Source organism: Monodelphis domestica, chromosome 5 (assembly GCF_027887165.1).
Source record: "Monodelphis domestica isolate mMonDom1 chromosome 5, mMonDom1.pri, whole genome shotgun sequence".
Lineage (NCBI taxonomy): Eukaryota > Metazoa > Chordata > Mammalia > Didelphimorphia > Didelphidae > Monodelphis > Monodelphis domestica.
The window spans coordinates 211,448,713-211,473,729 of NC_077231.1; the positions used below are offsets into that span (position 1 = coordinate 211,448,713).

General features: G+C 34.8%; 1 protein-coding gene across 2 annotated transcripts in view; it reads right to left on the bottom strand.

Moving 5' to 3' along the window:
* The window catches only part of DGKI (diacylglycerol kinase iota), a 623,490-nt gene that overhangs the window by 189,852 nt on the left and 408,621 nt on the right, over nucleotides 1–25,017 (bottom strand). For both annotated transcript variants that reach the window (XM_056799742.1, XM_003342025.4), the window contains one exon: nucleotides 15,308–15,408. In XM_056799742.1, coding sequence (XP_056655720.1) covers nucleotides 15,308–15,408 — 101 coding nt within the window. The remainder of the gene's footprint in view (nucleotides 1–15,307; nucleotides 15,409–25,017) is intronic.

The following is a 25,017-nucleotide window of genomic DNA, read 5'->3' on the forward strand; positions in this document are numbered from 1 at the left end:
TGTCTCTTTCCACTCTAGTCTATTCTCCAATTAGTTAATGTGATCATCCTAAAGTGTAGGTCTGGTCATCTCACTCTTATACTCAACAAACTATAATAGTTCCTTATTATTTCAAGAAAAATAAAGTCTTCTGTTTGGCTTTTAAAGTCTTTCTCACCATGGGCCCCTTCCCACCTCTCAAGTATTCCTACCTTTATTATCCTCCATATACCTTAGGATCCAGTAACATTAGACTTCTTGTTGCTCCTTACCAACAACACACCATCTTCAGACCTTATGACTTTTCACTAGTTCTCTGTTCTCATCTCTACCTCTTGCTTCCTTAAAGTCTCAGCTCAAATCCTGTCTTGTACAAGAAGCCTTTTTCAGATCCAATTGAGTGCCTCCTTTTTCTGAAGCCTGTCTCCAACTTACCCTACATATAACTGGTGTGTTCTTAGTTGTTTACATTTTGTCTCCTCCATGCTAATGTGAGGACCCTGAGGAATAGGAATTCTTTTTTGTTTCTCTTTGATATAGTGCCTTACACATAGAAAGTACTTAATAAATGCCTGCTGGCTGTCTATTATCCTTATAGAGTAACTTCTATTTAAATTTTTAAATTTTGACATTTTATTTTTCTCAATCACATATAAAATAATTTTTAACATTTGTTTTCTTTAAGAATTTTTAAATTCTAAAATATCTCTCCCTTCCTTCCTTCTCTTCCTTTTATCTGGGATGGCAAGCAAACTGATTGAGGTTATAGATGTGTGAGACTCTCAGATCTAAGTTTAGATTTTCAAGGTTTTCAGGGTTCATAATTGATCTTTAACTTCCCAGTTCAGTCAATAAGTATCTTTTTCATACTTTGTAAGAAAAAAACAAGGCATCTTTAGAATTAAACACATCACCTACCTTATGCTTCCTGTTTAATAAATGTTTTTGATTGGCTGACCAATTGTTGCTATTAAGCATTGTCTTTATTAAGCATCCACTGTTACATATTGTGCTAGGTTCAAGATACAAAAATAAAATGAGAGTTTCTTCTACCTTCAAGGAATTTATATACTCCTGAGCTGGTCTGATTACATTTCTACAATATTGGACAGCAAGTCACTGAAGTAAGTGGACAAATAAACTTATATTCCCCCAAGGAATATTTTCAAAAGGAAGCTCCATATAATCTAAATTGTCTAAGACAACACACTAGAGGAGTCATATTAGGAGACAGAAAAGAAAAAGAAAGGAAGGTTGACTTGCAAGAATGATTTGGAGCTGACTTGAAAGCATCATCATGGCTAGATTCCAAGCAAGATGGGGTGAAAGGTCACCTATGAGAACCAAGGTTTCAAGAAGTGGAAATCTGAAGTCCACTAAGAAGCCAGCTGGTACATACTGAACTCACTAAAAGTGTTCTGCTAACAATAAAATTAAAGGGTTAAATGTCTTTACATTGTCAGAAGACTACAGTTTATCTATCTTGAATTGACTATTCTCACATACTACAGGACAGGGCATACCTTGTGAATGATTCATGACCAAGAAGTAATGCCATCTATGCGAAAATCTCTGAATATGAAGAATCCATGCTTAAGGATGGGGATAATTCAATTGTTGTTCTAACTTTTCCAATACCTTAGTCTTGTTCAAAGCGCATTATAGGACCCTTCATAAATGCTTAATGGATTATGAATATGATAGTAAAGGTGTCTGAGACACCTTTGGAAGGATGACTTGCTTTATCATAAACCAAATGAGTCTGTTGAATGATAAAAAAAAAAAGAGAGAGAGAGAGAGAATTAGGGAGAGAGCGGATAGAAAACCAGGCCTAGAGATGGAAGATTCTGCATTCAAATTTGACCTCAGACACTTTCTAACTGTATGACCGTGGATAAGTCACAAAACCCTTACGATTCTTCTGCCTTGGGACCAATTCTTAGTATTAATTCTAAGATAGAAGGTAAGGATTTAAAAATTATTTAGATAAAGAGGAGGAGATTTTTAACAACAAAGTCATCTTTTTAATTTCAATTGTTACTTTGAATCAGTCTTTTGCAACAAGAAGAACTAGAACATTTCCATTATGAAATCAGTGACTTCTAGAAACTGCCTATTCCCTCCCCAAAGAAAACATCTGCACAGGTTTTCAAAAAGCCAATTGAATTCAATGAGCAATATCTAAAATGACTTTTTCAATCTTAACTCAAGAATAAAACTGACTACAGTGGGGTATGGAATCTTATAAAGTCAATGTTGGAGTTTAATGGCATGGAAGGAGACTAGGAGAAAGATAATACCTCTGTCCTCAAGGACATTGTTATGTAAGTAAAGTGTGAAATCTAGCCTTGGGTCTTATGAATAAAGACTTTAGGCAATCCAGCTCCCTAGTCACTGAAATAAATAGGAGATGTGGTGAAATAAAAATGATGGATGAGGAAGGGAAGTGAAAAAACAGCAAAACTACTGAACACAAAAATCCTGGTTAACTGTCAAGTCAAAGAAAATAATGGCAATAAAGAAAGGAGAGGGGAAGCTGGACTGTTGCAGAAATAGCCATTGCCCTTCAAAGGACAGACTTGCATCACTTAACCACCCCAAAAGACATCCAAAATGATATGCCTACCTCCAGGAGAGCAAAGACTAATCTTCACTGAATAGTTCTGTATGTCAAGTTGTTAAATGAGGGAGAAAAATTCAATTTTAGATGAAGCAATTGATAGAATGAAATCATCACTTTAAGCAAACAGGAAAAGGAAAATGTATTTATAAAATTTTAGGATGATCCAGATTATCATACTTGATGTTAGAGCCTTAGAAACTCCATTATAGAGATATGTCAGGAACAAATATCTTAATAGCTTCCCCGTGGCATTCCTGTAAAGATGATTTAACAAAATTATGAGAAACCCAGACTTTTTCAACTGTAAACATCTATAGAAATGATTTAGGCCAAGTACCACATTTCATTGATGAGGAAAATGTAACCAAGAGAGGTAAGAGTCTTATCCAAGGTTACAGAGTTATTAAGTGGGTGTGTTTGCTTTCTTAATTTGCAATTTGTGTCCTGAGGCAATGTACTTCAGCACAAATGTGTTTTCTCAATCAATAAGCATTTATTAGGCACCTACTATATATTCCAGCCATTGGGCTAAGCACTGAACATATTGTGGGGGTGGAGGGGGCAAAAGACATTGCCCACTCTCAAACACTCAGACTAATAAAAGGAGACAACAATGTAGAAACAAACTATGTACAGGACCAATTAGAAATAATCAGCTAGGGGCAGGCAGTAGAATTTAGATGGATTGCGAAAAGCTTCTGGTAGAAGATGGGAATTTTAGTTTATACTCTTAGGAAGCCAGGGAAGCCAAGAAATGAAGATGAGGTGAGACAGTATTCCAGGCACGATGAAAAACTATAAAAAATGTCCAGTATGGAAACAGTCTATTTTGCAAAGAAAAATGGCAAGGAGGCCATTGTTACTCAATCTCAAGCTATATGGTGGGGAGGAAGATGTAAGAAGACTGGATGGAAAGGGGACAGGTCACGAAGGGCTTTTACTGCTAAACCAAAGAGATTTTATATTTGATCTGGGAGGTGATAGCACCTGGAAGTTATCCTCACCATGACCACCAAACTCTTAGCATCTCAGTACTTTCACAGGTAATCTGCACTACCTACATTCTTTTCCTTCACCATCTTGACCTCTTGGTGAACCAGTTCAACTTTTCTCTGCCCTCCTCTCATGAGTCCCTTGCTCTCTTATACTTTCACCAATCTTGTCCTGCCAAAACTCAACCATGTTTCACTCCTGCTATCTGCCTTCACTTTTATAAATATGCTACTCAACAAAATTGAAGAAAATTATGATACCAAGCTAATTGGAACCACTACAAATTTACATTATACAACCTCAACTGGGCCCTCTCTTTGGTAATCCAATCCTTTTCTACCTCCCTAATTAATTCACTGTCCCATCCTCAAACCTGCCATGATTCCCTCCCCTCCATGCCTTTTGAGAACTTTTCTTCATATCTTACTGAAAAAAAAATTAAGGTCATTCACTAAGGGTCTCTACCCTTCTCCTCATCTGATGTCATTTAGAAGCCTTCCTTCACTATCTTATATTTCTTTATTGTCTCAAATGAAAAAAAAAATGACCCTTCTTACCAGGGCAAACCTGTACAAGTGATTCCATTCCAATCTTATCTTCTCCAGTTGATTGTCTCTTCTAAGTCCCCATTCCCTCACTTCTCTTCAGTCACTCCTTGTCCTTTGGTTGCTTCCCTGATAATTATAAGCAAGGCCATGTCTTCGCCATCATCAAAAAATCCTCACTTGATCCTTCTACTCATTATTATCCCATATTTTTTTTTCCTTTGTGGTTAAATTCCTTGGAATGGCCATCTGTAGACCAAAATCTCTACTTCCTTTCCTCTCATACTTTTTCTTAACTCTTTACAGTCTGGCTTCTGACCCCATCATTCAACTGAAACTTCTCTCTCCAAAGTTGCCAATGATCTTTTAATTGCCAAATATAATTATCTTTTCTCCTCCACACCTTTTATGACCTCTCTGTAGCCTTGACCCTGAGAATTTCACTGTCTTCTTGATATTCTCTTCTGTCTCAGTTTCTGTGGCATTACTCTCTCCTGGTTCTCCTGTCTAACTGATCCTTCTCAGTCTCTTTTGCTATATTTTAACTTAGTTCACACTTACTAATTGTGAGTGTCCTCTAGGGCTATGTATCCCTCCACATGATTACACTTAGTGACCTCATCAGCAGTCATAGTTTTGATTATTATCTCTATGCTGGTGATTCTCAGATCTATTTATCCATCCCTAACCCCTCTTTGCCTCTAGATTCCCACTTCCAGCTGTAGATTTAATATCTTAAATTGGAAGTAACATCTTCCCACTCACTCAGCATGGCAGTCTTCATGTCATTCTGGACACCTCACTCCACTCATTCTCATATTTAAATTGTTGTCAAGACCTGTTCATTTACCTTTATAACATCTCGAGTAGATGCCCCCATTTATCCTTTAATATTGCCGCCACTCTAATACATGCCCTCTTTACTCTATTCCTGGACAATCTTTTGGTCTCCCTGCCTCAAGTCTCACTAATATGATATGAAATGTATGTCTGTAACAAATTAAGTGGCAGAAGTACACAGGCAAGGGTTTCATTTGCCAAACAAATTGGTCATCAGCAAATCTCTTTGCTCAAATTTTAATTTTCCTTTTTCATTCCATCATGTTTCATGCCAAACAATTTCATTGTTTTTCATCTTGGTTTATCTTCAAGCAGACTAGATAAATATAGAGAGACAGGGAGGAAGGGGGGAGAAAGAGGAGGAGAGGGAGATGAAAAAGAGGAGGAGGAGAGGGAGAGAAGGGGAAGGGAGGATGAAGAGGAGAGAGGGTGAAAAGGAGAGAGAGAGAGACCCTATTTTTTTCTTTCTTTGGATCATTAATATAAGTGAAGGAATAGATGGAAAATAAAAATAAATTTGAAAAATAAAGGAATTGATACAATAAAACTTGATTAATGTTCATTTAAGATTGTGGGATAATTAGAGGTAGGCTGGTCTAAAGAATTTTTTGTGTCCTATGAGTTTGCTATGAAGACAAATATTTTCTTGAGCTTATTAAAACCATTTAGGAGAACATTTTTAAAAGGAATTTTGCTTATTAATGGTGTTAATGATCATAATAGATGTTTAGCTACTCATTAAAGTAGACCCATCAGGATGTCTCTTTAGGGACATTTAGCTAACAACTAACCAAAATTTACTTACTTATGTTTTTGAAAGTAATAATTTTTGGTGGGGGGTGAGTGAAAGAGTCTAAACCTATAATTTCATTTGTATAAGGAATTTACAGGTATGGAAATTCTACCTGGGCAGATTCATACTCCGGCTGAGTTCTGTCTAGGAAATAACCGTTTTACCCATGCAGTATGTGTTAAAGACAGGGTCTTAACCCAAAGGTCTTTCTGGAAAGAAGGCCAACCCCCTATACAAAAGTAATATCATGATTGGGTCCTTCAATGGAATATTAATTCCTAATTATTCCAACATTGAGAATCTCACTAATTCCCTTACAATTCATTCCAGGTTGTGGCATTAAGCTGTAATTCTACTGCTTTTTTTTTTTCTCTTTCACAAAACAAAGAAGATCTGGAAGCTTGAGAACCTAAGTTTTTAGCAGAACAAGAATATATCCCTTTATGTGAAACACCCACAATCCAGGTTATTAACATCAATTTCTTACTGAAAGGGGACATTATAAATAATTTTGAATAGATTCTCAACTTTAGCATTGGTGAACTGAAAGCTAGTAAGGTTTAAGTACTTTGTCCAAAGTCATACCGTTAGTTGAAAAATAATGTGATGTTTCCCCTGCTACCGAGCCACTTCTTTGGAGTAAAGTAGTACTCTTTAGAGATACCCATTCTTAATCTATAGAAAAAAGAATGAGGAAAAGAACTGTCCTAGGGGAGGTTCACAGTCCAACAGAAAGATCACCACAATTTGGAATTTCTTTAAAAGGGGATTTATTTTGGTAATTTTCACATTGCCATTATTTTATTTTACTGAGTCAACATTAAATTGTACAGTGAGCAGTTTCACACATTGGGTCCCTAATTCTCTGATGAAAATTCTTCAATATGCACCATGAGGTAACATGATATTAATTCATTCAGCAAACATTTCCTAAGTACTTACTATGTGCCATGAACTATAGAAAAGTGCTAAAGACAAATGAAATAGTCTCTTCCCTCAAACAACTTATACTCTACTGGGATTGGAGGGAGTAGAATGGCTGTGACATGTATATACAATTAAACACAAAACATTTAAATTATAAATTCAAAGAATTTGGGAGTCAGATGAAGGCACTAGATAAGATGAAAAGATTATCAATTCATAAAAGGCTCATATTCCTATAAACTGGACCAAATTCTCAATATGTTTTAGGTATGGCATCTCTATCTGAGAAACTGACTGCAAAATTTTTTCCAATTTATTGCTTTCCTTCTAAGAAATTCTTCTCATAATAATGTCTAATAGGTAATATGTTTCCTGTCCTAATTTGCATACAATATCTCCCTTTATGCCTAGGTCATGTATCCATCTTGATCTCATCTTGGTAAATGGCATAAGATAGTGGTCTACATCTAGTTTTTGCCAGAATATTTTCTTCTTTTCCCAACAATGTTTACCAAATAATGAATCCTTACCCCCCAAATTTGAAACTTACTTTTGTCAAACACAAGGTTACTATAATCTTTTACAAGAGTTTTTTGAATGTCTGTTCTGTTTCATTGATCTACTTTTCTATTTCTTAGTCAGTATCAGATAGCTTTGATAATTACTGCTTCATGATATAATTTCAATCTTGGTACTGTTGGACATCTTTCCTTTACATTAAAAAAAATTAATCCTTTTCATGTTTTCGACCTTTTGTGTTTCCAGATGAAGTTTGTTATCATTTTTTGTAGTTTTATAAAATAATCATTTAATTGGGATGGCAATGAATAATTGGATTCGTTTAGGTAGGATTCTCATTTTAATTACATTGGCTCTGCCTGCCCATGAGAAACTAATATTTTTTTCAAATTATCTAAATCTGACTTTATTTGTATCAAAAGTGTTTTACAATTATAATCATGTAGTCAGAAGACCTTGGTTCAAATCCAAAGTAGCTACTTTGGCTTTGGACCTTTCTGACCTTGAACTTATTTATCTGAAATTAATTGTCTTTAAAACAGTTCTTCAGTTCTAACCCATATTACCTAAGATTCTATAATGAGAGGTTTGTTCACTATAGATGATGTGAGTAGAGTTTCCAGATTTTAAACAATTAGCAAGTTTAGGAAAAACTAGTTCTAAAATGGCATTATCCAGAGATTCTGTTTGGTTTACATGACTTAGGCATAAAGGAAGCTTTCAAATGCAAATTAGGATGGGGAACATATTACCTATCATATTTTTGGATAGGAGAATTTATGAATAAGCAAGATTTTATAATTGTAATTTTTAATTACATGGACACATGGAAAAATGGATAATTTTGAATATGTAAAATTAAAAAGGTTTTGTACAAATAGAGCTAATGAAATCAAGATTGGAAGGAAAGCAGTAAGACGGCGAAATTTTTACAGACAGTTTCTCAGATAGAAGTGTTATTGCTAAAATACATAGAGAATTTTATCAATTTTTTTAGAATATGAGCTGTTCCTCAGTTGATAAATGATCAGATTCCATAATCATTACATATTATCTAGTGCCCTCAGCTGGCTCCTAAATTCTTTGTGTTTACTTTTTATATATTTTGTGTTTAACTGCTCTGTGGGGTGAAGCATCCATTAAGCACATTGAAGTGATGATTAATGGTGATGTTTTATTGTTTGTTCAGTTAAAAGGTACCAGGTTGTTTAAAATACCTCCTACTTATTTAGGGCATTTTAAGCTTCCAATTGTGACCAGAAGCTTCCACAGCAGCTTTGTTCCCCAGCTCTGATTCATTATGGTGTTGGGGTTTCCTGTGATACTTGATTTGCCATATACATGTCTCTAATCTATCATTATGATATAGCTGTTCCATTATATAGCTGTTATCTCTTGGCAGCAACTATAGCTAGCTAGCTAGCTAGCTAGCTGGCTGGCTAGGTAGGGAGGTAGGGAGGTAGGTAGGTAGCTAGCTAAGTAGATAGATAGATAGATAGATAGATAGATAGATAGATAGATAGATAGATAGAGACATAGAGACATAGAGACATAGAGACATAGAGACAGACATAGACATAGATATAGACATAGACATAGACATAGATATAGATATATAGATATAGACACAGATATATAATGTGTGTGTCTGTGTGTACAAACATATATACTTATAATGCTGAATCCTTTTTTAAAATAAAACTCTAAAGAAAAGAAGGAAGGAAGGAAGGAAGGAAGGAAGGAAGGAAGGAAGGAAGGAAGGAAGGAAGGAAGGAAGGAAGGAAGGAAGGAAGGAAGGAAGGAAGGAAGGAAGGAAGGAAGGAAGGAAGGAAGGAAGGAAGGAAGGAAGGAAGGAAAAAAGGAAAAGGAAGGAAGGAAGGAAGGAAGGAAGGAAGGAAGGAAGGAAGGAAGGAAGGAAGGAAGGAAGGAAGGAAGGAAGGAAGGAAGGAAGGAAGGAAGGAAGGAAGGAAGGAAGGAAGGAAGGAAAAAAGGAAAAGGAAGGAAGGAAGGAAGGAAGGAAGGAAGGAAGGAAGGAAGGAAGGAAGGAAGGAAGGAAGGAAGGAAGGAAGGAAGGAAGGAAAGCATTGAATTGTGTACTGTGCAAAGCACTGAAAATACAAATACATGCAAGTATAAAGATGATCCTGGCTCTAAGAAGTTTATAAAAATGGATGAGGAAAACATGCAAAAAAGGAAGAAGGAAGGGGGAAGAAATGAAGGATTGGAATTCATGAACATGGCCTATCAGGCACTGAAGTTGGCCTGTATGGTTCCACTAAATAGATGACCCAAGAGGAATAGAAAGGGAGAGGTCCTTGCAAAAGGATATTATAGCTTGAGAGTTTAACTGATATGCCATATTTCTTCATAAAATTCTACCCATTTAGCAGAAAGTTATTTTTAATATTAAGATGAAGGGGGGAATGATATAGAATTGGTGGTAGAATATCCAATTAAATATGCCATATAGTCAGTTGGAAAATACAGGTATAATGCTTAGAAGACAGGTAAAGATTAAAGGTACAGATTGTAGAACTGCCTTCATGGAGGTGATACAAGTTTTCAAGAGAGCTTGGAGAGAGAGATGAGAAAAGGCAGAACACTAAGGGTCAAGAAAAGTATGAAGCAAGTCAGAAAAGGTATATTTATAACTTATAATTATAATTTTAATATAGAAATAAATGCATTTGTTTTGTATTTGGATATAAAATATTAATTTAACCCTTAGTATAATTGAGGTATTATGTGTGAGTATATACATAAATATAATAGAAATAAATATGCTATGTCTTAATAATTAATTATACATTTTTATAAGTGAAAGCTTGGTGCCTAGAAGTTAATTCACTCATACAAGATTACTTTTGCATAGATTAACTTCATTTACTTACAGAAACATCACAATACCTTTTCCAAAATGAGAAAAGACTCACTTGAGGAATATGACAAGATTTTGGCAGCATTGCCTTTCTTTAGTACTAGGAGAACTCGGAACACCACTTTGAGATAAAGTTGCCAAAAGAGATCATGTTTCACACTATTAACAAATACCAACATTATATATATATATATATATATATATATATAAACCCTTACCTTCTGTCTTGGAGTCAATACTGTGTATTGGCTCCAAGGCAGAAGAGTGGTAAGGGCTAGGCAATGGGGGTCAAGTGACTTGCCCAGGGTCACACAGCTGGGAAGTGTCTGAGGCCAGATTTGAACCTAGGACCTCCCATCTCTAGGACTGGCTCTCAATCCACTGAGCTAACCAGCTTCCCCCACCAACATTCTTTATAGTATCTATTACAAAAGATAAAATAAAGACCAGAGCCAAATATTTGTAGCAGAAAAAACCAATTACCAATTTCACACATCAAATTTCTGCCAATAGCTGAACTGTGGAGGCTAATCACTTCTTAGCTAAGTTAAACCTTCATTACAGGTATAAAAATATTGACCAAACCTGAAATCCCTACTTTGAAAATGTAAGCTGTGTGACAGTCATTGACATAATGGCAATAAAAGCATATTTTGATTTACTGACAATAATGAAATGAGAAGATCTAGTTGGTTGCTTTAAAAATAAAAGTACAAATAACATCCAATTTAAGGCAGCAAAATATAACAGATAAAGTACTGAACCTGGAGTAAAGTAAACCTGTTTTACTCCTTGTTGCCTCTTTTTTTCTTATTTGGCAAAATGTGTAGGGGCTTCCTCAGCCTTAGTTTCCTTATTTTGCAAAAGGGGAAAGCACCTGCCCATTTTATGTAATGGGACTATTATAAAGTCAGATAGGCAACGTTTGTGAAAATTTTATGATACAATTGTGGGAGTTTCTCAGTCTAGATTCCTCAAGAGCTTAGGGAGAACCTCACCCACTAGCAAGTCCACATGATTGGAGGTCAAGTGAAAAGAAAATAAATTTATTATTTTTATATTTTATGTATATATATATAAATTTATATGATATATAGTATAAATAGATAGATAAATAAATAGACTGCTCCCTGTTACCACATTTAGTTTCTTGGGGCTTAGATCAGGATTTTACAGCTAAGCTATCTTAGAGCAGACAGCCAATCTGCAACATCTCAGAACAGAAAGGAAATGAGGGAAAATATACAATTATTTGAGTGACAGGAGTTACTAACTGTAATCTATAGAAAAATGTTTTCTGTGTTTTGTTTTATCAGAATTCTGTGTTGACAGGAAATGTCTGATATGATAGAAGCATCTTTTGAGACTGAATTATTCTCTTTCCTTTTGTTGTTGCCAGAAATGAAACTGAAGATGTCCACTTATATAACCCAATAACTCTATTTATTTGGCTTGAAGGTTAATTTTTCTGAATATTATACAATTGTCAGAATTATAATTTGTTTGAACAATGAGAGTGCTTTCTTATTTATAATATTAACACTTGCAACAGTTAACACAGAAAGTTGTAAGTAAATTACAAGATGTTATTTTATTATCATGTGTTCATTGTTACTATTACACGCAAGACACTAAATTCATTTTAGTCTTTTGATATGAAATATATGAAAAATATTAATTTTGTCTCTCAAACTCACAAAATTTATTCAATTCCTCATCTGTTTAGGTATAGTAGGGAATACTAGATGTGGTGTCAAAAACCATGGATTCGAATCTTGGTTCTGATACTTGCTATCTGTAGGATTTTAGATAAGTCATGAATACTCTGGTCTTCAGTCTCTTCATCTATACAAATGCTAGATTTGACTATACCACCTCCAAAGTTATTTCAAGGTCTGTGTTTTGTCATTCTGTGAGTCTAAATATTATTTGACCCAGTTCTGTGTGTATGTCTAAACACATAGTGTGGAAATGGAAGCAATTAAACAAAACAGGTATTCAACATATTCCACCACTAAGATGATCTTTTTTTCTGAGGATATGATACTAATTATTTTGTTCATTTCATCCTAGCACAAAAATGATTTTCAAAGGTTAACTTGGTGCTCTGATCACTGGCTAAGAACAAGGTTGTTTTGTCTATTACCTTTGAAAATATAGCCTTGTTATAGAACTATGTTGTTCTCCATTAAGCATAAAATGTTCTCCCATGATGACTTATGTTAGTGGGATCACTAGCAGCTCCCAGACTGTGATGAGGATTGGCTCACAGACTCTTGCCCAAGGTACAGTGATCTAAAATCCCACCCATAATGAGGAAGAGATAGGGATAGAACAGAGGAACCAATCAACTATGACATTTGATCTAATTTTCATTAGAGGCAGAATGATTAAATCTATTAGACCCTACATTAAGGGTATTTGTGATAGTCATTCAATGTCACAGAGTAATTCAGTGGCAGAATTGAAAACTGACCACAGCTCCCAAGTAATAGAGTAAAATAGCAACCAGTAAAATGATGATTTTTCATGAGAACTATTCCATATATCCATAAATCTTTGGAAGGAGTAAAAAATGAAATCAGATTTACCTAAAGAATGATTACCTTTTTGCCTAGAATATATGATTTCAAGCTGGGTCAGCAGAGACACGCTGGGAGACATAATTCAGTTGAAAGGAACAATTTTCTACTGTCATTGTTACAGCTTTTGCTTTTGAAAAAATCGGTCCCTCTTTGTTTATGCTCTACTGCTTAAGTTTAATAGACTTTCCCCTCCTGCAATTCGCAACCATCATCTTGTGGTTATTCTCATCAGCCTTAGTGATGAAGATTCTAATTGCTTTAATTAAGTCTGAAATTTAGCAGCAGGAGCCAAAGAGGGGAATGTCAAGGCCTCACCATCTCAATTCTATTGTTGTGAGAGGAAAGCCAGAGGGAATAGGGGCTAGAAAGAAGGAGGGGTAGGGAGGAATTGACATAGTATCCACATCTCCCTCTACAGTAAAATAAGCAAAGTAATTAAAAGGCTTGCCATCCTGTAATTACCAGGGAGTCCAGCATTAGAGAGGGAACAGGGTCTTTGTTATACAACAAACATTCATGCTTGTAATTTAATATGAATAATGGTCCAGACACAAGAATAAGCCTGTGTTAGACTGCTATCACAAACAGCCTGTATGCTGCATTCCCTGGGTCATCATCAAGGGCATTTTGTTTTTAAGAACAGAAAACTAGATTAAAACCTAAATGCAAGAATTAAATGACAGCCCCCACCCCACCCCACTCCTCTGCCATTATGGGTGCATTTTCCTTATAATTAGTACCTTGGAAAACAGATTTACCAGTATATTCCCCTCTCTTCCTTCCCTCCAGACACACACACACACACACACACACACACACATTTTCTGCAGCAATTGATGGTAGGTCAACTTCTACCATCTCGTGACTCTAGTTTAAATCTAACACCTATTAGTTACCTATCAAATGATTAGCTGAATGGACCTCCAAAAGGGAGATCTATCCATTCATCTCTCACTTTTTTTTTCTTTTTTGATGAGATTTGTTTTGAGCTGCCAAGTAGAGAAGGGACATCTGGTAGAATTACCTAACTTATTGCCATGTGTCCATGAGCCCATGACACGTCTGTTTCTTCTGTGTTATTCTTTACTCATCTTAGGTAGATGAGTATTCCAAGATGGAAATACGCAGCCAACCTTCTGAGTTCAAGAGATACAAAAGCCCCTGCAGACATCCCACTTTTGACTAGGAGTGGCCTTCATTGCTACTAGAGCAGCTAATGGTAGAGAAAGTATTGTAGACAGATGTGTAAGAACATTCTTACTAGTGATAGGAAGGGTGATAAGGGAAATAGCTGCTCAAAGATGTAGAAAACCTATTCCATCAACCCCAGGCCAATAATAGGTATAAGCATTGAGACCTCTTACAGATGAAAGAGATGCTGAGTGTGGACTCTAGAAGACACCAATGTTCAGAGCACAGTAGAGAATATCTAAATGGAGCTTAAATGATGAATACACAAAAGGAGGGAGGTATTTCCAATGCCAGAGCTTTCAAGATATCCCTTTGCTGCAAGTGATCTCTATACTTGGAACTCACTATCATTATAATTTAATTCTGAACCCATTTTTCTCATGGATCTTTGTGTATTTGTAGGAAAAGAAATCTTTTGTAAAAATTATTCTTGTGATATCTGCTCATTAAATTATTTCAACAAAGGGAATAAATTTCATCTGGTTGGTTAATAATGGGAAGCACACTGGTCAAGATCTTTGAAGTTAGTTACTAGCTTTAAAAGCAATAATCCCTCATGATTAACCATAGAAGAATGAGAAGAGAAGAAGGCAATTGGTCCTGTGAGAATCATCATTCCTTGAGTAAAAGGATAGGTTGAGGGGAGTAAGTCTAGAGAGGATACAAAATGAATGTCCTGGTTCTAATCTCATTAATCAGTTCTGTAACTCTCAAAAAATATGATAAATAAATGGCACATAGAATCCATTCTACTACCTCAATATACTGAATATCAGTAGATATAATGAATATATATAATGCATATCACTTTAGCACATAATTCAAGATAAAATGGACATGTTTTAGATCCTTCCTAATGAGACTTAAGTAAAAGACATACTAGAGGGTCCATATCATATGCAATTTCACTGCCAATATATGGATAAAAACAATACATAATTTTTAGATTATATTACATATAACAGTGTCTGCAGACATCAAGGCTGGAGACAAAGGATGAGGGTAGGGAAGTAGGGTTGTGGCAGAGGAAGGTAGTCTTGCACTGCACCTGGGACTTCTGGTATCTAGCTATTTTTTATATTATAATCAGTCATTTGTTTTCTTATTCATAGGGGAACATAAGCGAGGCTAAGGCTGCAATTAAACCAAACAGATCCTGCTATCATGTGTATGGTAATTGATCTCTAGTTTACCTTTAAGTATACACATAAGCACACACACAAAAAAAACACATATGTTATATGTAGATATACTACACAGATAATACATGCATATATATGTGTATGAGACTATTCAGGACTATATTACTCTTCGTTTGTTCTCCTCATTAAAATTTTGGTATACAAGGAAAAATGAACCTAGCTACAAAACGAAGGAGGGTAAATAAAGCTTTAAGACAGTTGTATGAAACTCAATGATATACTCTTAACTTACAAGCTTCCCGGAGCTTTTCTTTGTCATAGTGAAAGCCTTCATAGTCTTGTAAACTAATTCTGTTCACTCGGATCCGCAGGCGGTCTGGGACAGAGTGGGGACTGCAAAACAAGAAAGGAAATTAGACAGAAATAAATTATTATTTGGAATTGGGGATTCATGGGCCTCAAGACATCCATGTTAGCTTTTTCTTCCTGACTGCAGGAGAAAGTTTTTGCAAGAATTATTTATTATAACATTTCACTTATCTAGAGTGGGATAGGAGTCACTTATCTAGCAACCTCAGGTATCTGGACATTGTTGATAACCAGAAAGCAAGCATAAAGGATTTCTGATCAACCAAAATGAAGGCAGAGCCTATTTACTCTGGCTTTTCATTTAATTCTAACAATGGTACCTGTTTTGACAACCCACTGTGGCAAGAAACTATAGTTGACAGCAGGATAATGAAAGTGGAGATGAAAACAAACAAACTACAAAAAGGAAATGTAGGAACTCCAAAAGTATAGTCTTCTGCTGACATTTAATGAAGGGAAAACCAGATCTATATCTCTAGCTCCCAAGAACATAATACTGAATCACAAAAAAAATAATTATTTTTAATATATTGTTCAAGAAAGTAGGAAAGTATGTACTTATATAAGTTCAAAAGATCATACAACATAGTTCGTAGAAAAGTTTACTGAAATACCCAAAATGATCGGTTAAATGAGGAATTAATTCATGGACTCTATAATTCATCATAGTATTTCTGGACTTAGACTTTTCAGATTTTTCTATACCTCAATTCCAATATAGCTTCCCCATCATTGTACAATTGAGAGATGCTTAGGTTGCATGACTAATACTTTAAATTATGCATTTTATAATATATTTTTGTATATTCCCACTGGTATAGGAAGAATACTTTTGATGATAGTTCTTTAAAAATGTGGTTAATGATCTTTTGTTTTACTATTGTTTTTCCCCAAAATTTATTTCTCCATCAAACTATTTCCTATAATAATTTTTTAAAAATTAATTCAACAAAATCAAGCAACATGTCAAATAACTATGAACAGTATCAATCAGCCAATAAATACCAAGTTGAGCCTATTTTGTTCCAGTCATTATGCTAAGGACTGGGGATACAAAATAAGTCAAAAAGTAGTCCTTGCTCTCAAGTTCTGAGTCCTAAGGAGACAACATGCAAACTAGTATGTACAAATGAGATGCATACTGGATAAATTATAGATAATCACAGAGGCAACACACTACTATTAAGGAGGGTCAAGAAGCAGATAGAAGAAGTGAGTTTATTCCAGGCATATGAGACAGTTATTCCAAAAACATGGAGTTGAAAGATGGAGATAGAGTGTCAGATACAAGGAATCACAAAGAGGCTAGTGTCATTGAATCACAGAATAAATGTAGGAGAATAAAGTATTATAAGACCAAAAATGTAGGAAGAATACAGGTGATGAAAGTCTGTAAAAAACCAACCACAGTATGTTTATATTTGATGCTGGAGCTAATAGGGAGGTATTCAAGTTTATTGAATAAGGGGTCAGAGAAGCAATAGATTAAACATAAAGATAAAATAGAACAAGGAGTATGTTATGATGTGTAGATTTTTGAAATTGGTAACTTAGAAAAAATGGGAAGATTATGGTAACTTCAGTGGTAATAAGTAAGTTAGACTTGAAGAAGGGGGCAATGAAATAGAGGCATGGTAGGAGGGAAGATATTGAGTTTAATTATGAATATATTAAAAATAAGATGTCCTACAGGCAAGTTGGAAAGTTGAGATCTAGAGCATGAGGATGAGATAAAGAGATCTACCAATCATCCCAATAAAGATGATGATTGAATCCATGGGAGATGATGAAATTTTCAAGTAATATGTAAGCTGATATACCCTCCCCCACTCCACCTATAGAGCCAGTGCACTAGACTCAGACCCAGCCCGCTACAATTAGTGAGTAAGTGAGGGATACCTCTAGGTCCTTGGCAGCTGACTAAGACCACCAAAGACCTACCCTGGAGAGCAGCTAAACTTGAGACCCCAACAGGCTGAAGAGCACAGACCTTGAGCAAGGAGATAACTCAGAGAAACACTGCAAACAGTAGAAGCTCGAGAGGTAGCCTCAGACAAAAATCTTGTTCTTTAGCTCCATACACAGAGAGCCTGCCCTCCTCACTCAGACTTCTGACTGGAAAGGGAAGAAAAAATCAGCATAGTGATGGCAAAAAAAATGCCCAAGAAAAACAACTTGCCAACACCAAGAACAACACGAAAGCTTTGACCCTGGATAATTTTTATGGAGGAAAAATCCAAACTACAGAGGAAATAGCAGAAGAGGACAAACAATTAAATGCATCCAAATCTTCCAAAAAATAGAAATTGGCCACAAGCTCTTGATGAATTTGAATCTGAGCTTATGAAAAAAGATGGAAGAATTTAGGCAAGAAAGGTGGGAAATAGTTCAAAAAAATAACAGTTTAAAAAACAGGAATTCCCAATTGGAGAAAAAAGCCCAAAAATCAAATGAAATGATAAATTAGAGACCAAAATTAAACAGCTGGAAGTCATGAAAAGCAAGATAGGCCAAACCAAAAAGGAAAATCAAAAGATTATAGCAAAAAATCAAAAGATCATAGCAGAAAACCAGTTTTTAAAGACCAAAATTGGACAAATATAAGCCAATGATCTCTCAAAACACCAAGAATTCATAAAGCAAAATCAAAAGATTGACAAAATAGAAGAAAACATAAAATATCTCACTGATAAGATGACTGACCAAGAATAAACATCTAGGAGAGACAATTTGAGAATCATTAGTCTACCTGAAAACCTGGAAATAAACAGAAGCATTGACACCATACTACAAGAAATTATCCAAGAAAACTGCCCTGATATTCTTGAACAAGAGGACAAAATAGACATTGAAAGAGTTCATAGAACAACTTCTACACTAAATCCTCAAAAGACAACCCCCAGGAATCTAAGTGCCAAATTTAAGAGTTTCCAAGCTAAGGAAAAAAATTTTAAAAGAAGTCAAAAAGAGACAATTCAGATATCAAGGAGCACCAATTCGGATCACACAAGATCTGTTAGCTTCCACACTAAAGGACCCGAAGGCTTGGAATATGATATTCAGAATGGCACGAGATTTGGGTCTTCAACCAAGGATCACCTACCCATCAAAACTGATTATATACTTCCAGGGAAAAATATGGGCATTCAACAAAATAGAAGATTTCCAAGTATTTGTAAAGAAAAGACCAGAACAAATTGTAAAGTCTGATATCCAAAAACAAAGAACAAGAGAAACATGAAAAAGTAAATAAGAAAGAGAGAGGAAAGGGGGAAATGTTTTTTATTTAATTTTTCTTCTTTAAGGGCTTCAATGACATCAAATTATTTATATCAAAATATGGAAAATGTTATTTGTAATTCTCACTATTATAGTAATTAGAAGAATTATTCATAGCTACAGGTTAGGGTACTAAGAGGTTTAAGATGATATGTAAAAAAAGGAAAGGGCAGAAATAAAAGATGGCACCAAGAGAAACATGAAGGAATGAGAAAAAAAGGATAATTTATAGCACATGAAGAGGCACATGGGAGGAGAGGGGAAGAATACTATTAAAAGGAGAGAGAGATAGTGCTAATAGGTAATACTTAAACCTTACTCTCAATGAAATCAGTTCTGAGAGGGATGAGCATCTAGATTCATTGGGATATAGAATTCTATCTTACCCTACAGGGAAAGTGAGAAGGGAAAGACTAAAATGGGGAGTGTGGCAGTGAATACAAAACAGGAGAGAAGAGGTGAGAGAACTTAATAGACAGAAAAATAAATAAGAAGGGAACAAAAAGGGAGGAAGTGAAAAAATAATCATAATAAGGGTGGGGATTAGGAGGGCTGATTAAAAGTGAAACACTGGTTTTAAAAGATATAGTGAGAGAAGAAAGGGCAGAAGTAGGAGAGGATATCAAAATGTTGGGGAATACAGAGGTGGTTATCATAACTCTGAATGTAAATGGAATGAACTCATCCATAAAACAAAAGCATATAGAAGAGTGGATTAGAAACCAAAATCCTACTATATGTTGTCTACAAGAAACACACGTAAGGCAGGTAGACACTCACAGAATATGGATCAAAGGCTGGAGTAAAAACTATTGGGCCTCAACTGAGAAAAAAAGGCATGAGTTTCAATAATGATTTATGACAAAGCCAAAGTAAAAACAGACCTGATTAAAAGAGATAGGGAAGGAAATTAAATCCTGATAAAAGGCAGTATAGACAATGAGGAAATATCAGTAATCAACATGTATGCACCAAAAGGTATAGCATCCACATTTCTAAAGGAGAAACTAGTGGAGTTGAAGGAGAAAAGTGATAGTAAAAAAGCATCCAAATTTCTAAAGGAGAAACTAGTGGAGTTGAAGGAGGAAATTGATAGTAAAACTAAACTAGTGGGAGACCTGAAAGTTCCTCTATCAGATCTAGATGAATCAAACAAAAAAATAAATAAATAAAAAAGGGGTAAGAGATGTGAATGAAATCTTAGAAAAATTAGAGTTAGTAGATATGTGGAGAAAAATTCATAGGTACAAAAAGGAATATACCTTCTTGTCAGCAACACATGGTATATTCACAAAGATTGCGCATATACTAGGGCATAAAAATATGGCAAACAAGTTAAAAAAAGCAGAAATAATAAATGCGACCTTTTCAGATCATAATGCAATAAAACAATAATGTATAAGGGTACATGGAGGCAAATAAAAAATTAATTGGAAATTAAATAATATCATAGAAACAATTAATCATTTAATTGAAGAAGATAATGATGAGACATACTTTCAAAAACTATGGGATGCAGCCAAAGCAGTAATGAAGGGAAAATTTATATCCTTGAGTTCATATATTAACAAATTAGGGAGGGCAGAGGACAAAGAATTAAGCATGCAAATCAAAAAAACTTGAAAGAGAACAAATTAAAAATCCCCAGAAGAAAACTAAATTAGATATTCTAAAAATTAAAGGAAAAATTAATAAAAATGAAAAGTGAAAGGACTATTGAACTATAAATAAGACTAGAAGCTGGTATTTTGAAAAAATAATTAAAATAGACAAAGTACTGGTCAATTTAATTAAAAAAAAGAAAACCAACTTAACAGTATCAAAGATGAAAAGGGAGGCCTCACCTCCAATAAAGAGGAAATTAAGGCGATCATTAAGAACTATTTTGCCCAATTATGTGGCAATAAATATGCCAAACTAGGTGATGTGGATGAATATTTGCAAAAATATAAATTGCCTAGATTAACAGAAGATGAAATAGAATACATAAATAATCCCATATTAGAAAATTAAATTGAACAAGCCATCAAAGAACTGCCTAAGAAAAATTCCCCAGGGCCTGATGGATTCACAAATGAATTCTATTAAACATTCAAAGAACAACTAATCCCAATACTATACAAACTATTTGACATTATTTGCAAAGATAGAGTTTTACCAAATTCCTTTTATGAAACAAATATGGTACTGATTCCAAAGCTAGGCAGGTCAAAAACAAAGAAATAAAACTATAAACAAATCTCCTTACCGAACATAGATGCAAAAATTTTATATAATATACCAGCAAAAACACTCCTACAAGAGTCATTCATTATGATCAGGTGCCATTTATTCCAGGAATGCAAGGATGGTTTAATATTAGGAAAACCATCCACACAATTGACCATATAAACAAGCAAATTAACAAAAATCACATGATTATCTCAATAGATGCAGAAAAAGCCTTTGACAAAATACAACACTCATTCCTATTGAAAACACTATAAAGTATAGGAATAGAAAGGCCTTTCCTAAAAATACTAAATACTATATATCTAAAACCATCAGCAAACATCATCTGTAATAGGGATAGACTAGAAGTCTACCCAATAAGATCATGAGTGAAAGAAGGATGCCCATTATCACCTCTTTTATGTAACATTGTACTAGAAACACTAGCAGTAGTAATTAGAGAAGAAAAATAAATTGAAGGTATTAAAATAGGAAATGAAGAGACCAAGCTATCACTCTTTGCAGATGATATGATGGTCTACTTAAAGAACCCTAAAGAATCCACCAAAAAGCTAATGGAAATAAGAACAACTTTAGCAAAGTTGCAGGTTACAAAATAAACCCACATAAATCATCAACATTTCTATATATTTCTAACATATCTTAGCAGCAAGAGTTAGAAAGAGAAATTCCATTTAAAATCACCCTAAACAATATAAAATACCTAGGATTCTATCTGCCAAGACAAACACAGGAACTATTTCAACATTCAACAACTATGAAACACTATCAACACAATTAAAACTAGATCTAAATGATGGGGGAAAAAAACATTAATTGTTCATGGGTAGCAGAAAAACAGAAGAAAAACAACTGCTTGATCACATTGGGTCATTGGGGATATGATTGGGGTTATAGACCCTAAGTAATCACCTTAGCTCAAATATCAATAATAGGGAAATAGGGAATTGTGCATCGGTTATGGGAGGGGGCTTGGGGAAGGGAAGAGAAAGAACATGATTTTTGTAATTCTGGGAAAATGCTCTAAATTAATCAATTAAATATTTTTAAAAAGAGAGACAATTACTTTCAAGAGGGAATTTTCAGGTGAATGATGAAGTTAGAAGTTAGACAATAGTATTAAGAAAATGTGAGGAAAGACAATAGAGGCACCAATTATAGATGACTTTCTTGAGCTTAGTCATGAAAAGTAGGAGTGAAAAAGAAGATATCAGAGATGGACAGATCAAGTTAGGATTTTTGAGGATGGAGCACACATGGGCATGTAGGGAACCACCTAGCTGATAGGGAAAGAAACTGAACATAAGTGAGAAAATGGAAATGATAGAGGGAATAATCTGTAGAATAAAAGATCAAATGGGATCAATTGTGCACTTAGAAGGGTTTGCCTTGGTAAAAAAAGAACCTCTTCATGTTAGACAAGGGTGAAGAAAGGAGACAATGGCAGAAAGCATCTGGTTGCAAAAAAGTGGGGAAAATTGAATGGATTTTATTTTTTCAGTGAAATATGAGGAAAATTTTTCAGCTGAGAGAATGGGGAAAGAAGGAACCATGGAAAATTGGAGAAATGATGAAAAGTTTTAGAAAAGTTTGGAGGGTTAGTGGGATACTGAACTGATTAGGAAGGTAAAAAAAAAAAATAAAAGATTGCCTTGCTACAATGAGGGCCCATTTGAAATTAAATAACATAATTGTGTAGTGGACCAAATGAGCACAATCTCCTAATTTTTCTCTCGCTTTACTCAGTAGTACCTGAATAGGACTGATTATAGTAGATGGTGGAAAAAATCCAAGATAGAACTTGGAAGGGCAAGACTGATGAAAGTATGAGGGGAAGAGTGAAGAGATTCAAGAAAAAGAAAGAGAAAAGTAGAGTTGAAATGGAACATCAGGGATTATGATGGGGAAGGAAGGAGAGTATAACTAACTATTGGCAATATTACATGTTGATAGTCTCTCACCTGTATAGCAAAGATAGGAAATCTATACGGCTTAACTTCTGAGTTATTATAATTACATAGTGTTTGATTTTATTGTTTTTGTTCTTTCCCTTTTCATTGTCAGTATGTGTTTCCTGATTCTGCTTCATTCTGTATCTGTTTATATATATCTTCCCATAATTTTCAAAATTCTTCATATTCATTTATAATAGTCTTTTTGTCAAGGCATGGTTTGGCTATTTTGTGAGAGGGTGTAAATCTCTAAAAGTCCCTGGGAAGAAGCTTTTTTGGAAGGACTATTACATATTTTTTCTAACATTACAATAATGTTCCATTACATTCACATACCACACAATTTATTTATCAATTCCCTACTATAGAGAAGCCACATATGATGTTTCTAATTCATTACTAACACAAAAAATTATGCTGATATTTCATTAGCTCATTTTGCTCAATAAATAACTCCCTTTACACTTCTTAGGTTGTTGAAGATAAACTAGGACTGGTCAGGAAAGTAGAGGAAGGTACATTAGAAATATAAATGGAGTCACCATTTCCTCATTCCCTCCTTCCTTTCCATGAACAAAAAAAGATGACTAAAAATTCTTTCTACACAGGTTCCTCTCCATAAGACAAGTGTTTCACAGAATTTTACAGTATCTCTGTAGAGAGTGTTGTTTTTCTCATTCTCCAAATTTAGACTACCTAAAAGTAAAGCATTACCTCTATCTAGCACAGGCACATTTGCACACATGCATACACCCACAAACACACATATGTGGACACACACACACACACACACACACACCCCTACCTTACATTCAGAGTGATTCTCCTGATAATGCAAACCCCTGGTATTAAAGCATACATTCAGATGCACATTCCAAGAGATCAGTGAGCTTAGAGGTGAGAAGGTTGGGAAGTAGAGAATTAAACAAGTAAATAAGTGAAGAGAGGATCTGGAGCTAAGGGAGTGGATATGTAATAGGAGTAAAAAGGAAACTGAGAAAAGGGAAATAGAGTGTGGGTGGATAGTAGGGAACATGAATGATCAACCAAGTGACCACAGAATGTTAAAACAAAAGAGTAATTCCTGAGATATCAAAGAAATCTGGTCCTCTTCTTCATCTCATCCCCCAGTGCTCTTAGAAAGACAAAAAATTAGCTAATATTTCTACTTGAATTGATCAAATCTGTTGGCTCCATCTCCATAGACATTTCTATCACCCATGGAAGCACGGAAAAAAAAGTGAACCTTGGAAAGATAAGCTAATTAAAGCACAACCTTGGGGGGGGGGGCACTTTGTCATTGGAAAGATACAAACTTTTAGCTATTCATGCAAATCTATAACTAGGGTGGGATTTTGCTCAGGTAGACCAGATTTGGAGGACACCAACACGTGAAGTCCTTAAGCCTTCTAGAAACAAATGATCTTAGTATCTGGTTAACAAGAAAAATTAGTTAATTTAAACAAGAAGTTTCCAGATGGTAGTCTAAGTTGAGCTTCCCCATTCCATGCTCCCCAACTGAAGGAATAATTCAAACTGCTTACTCCATGTATGATATATAATACTTGTCCTAGGTGAAGAAATTCCTTGCTATACCTCTGGCTTTATAAGGTAACTTTTAAAATGGAATATACCAACAAGGACTCAATTTTATTTTTTATCTTTTTATTTTTTATTTTACTTATTTTATTTTTTATTTATTTTGTTTATATAGAGTACATATTTGTATATTTTTATATATGTACTTGGTCCATTACCTAATGAAAAATTAGCTCCTTCAGGGCAGAGACTAATTCATTTTTAAATTTATATTTCCAATAACTAGCACAGTATCTATATGCATTAGCTACTTAACAAATGCTGATTGGTGGACTGAATAAGAATGCATTCTCCCTAAGATCTGTGAGGTTATGGTAGCTGAAGGGAGTGTGGGGTCATTGTTGCGTAACAAATAAACTCTTCTTTACAGGATTAGAGCAGGAATCATAGGATACCATGGGATCCTTGCTGGAAAGGGACTTAATAGGCCAACTAACCAATTCCCCTTCATTTTACAGATGACAGCCCAGGTCCAGTGACAAGAAATTATTGGCCCAATATAACACAGGCATTAAGTATATTTTAACACAGGGTCAATAAGGAAGGCAATCAGTTGATCAGCAAGGAAGGG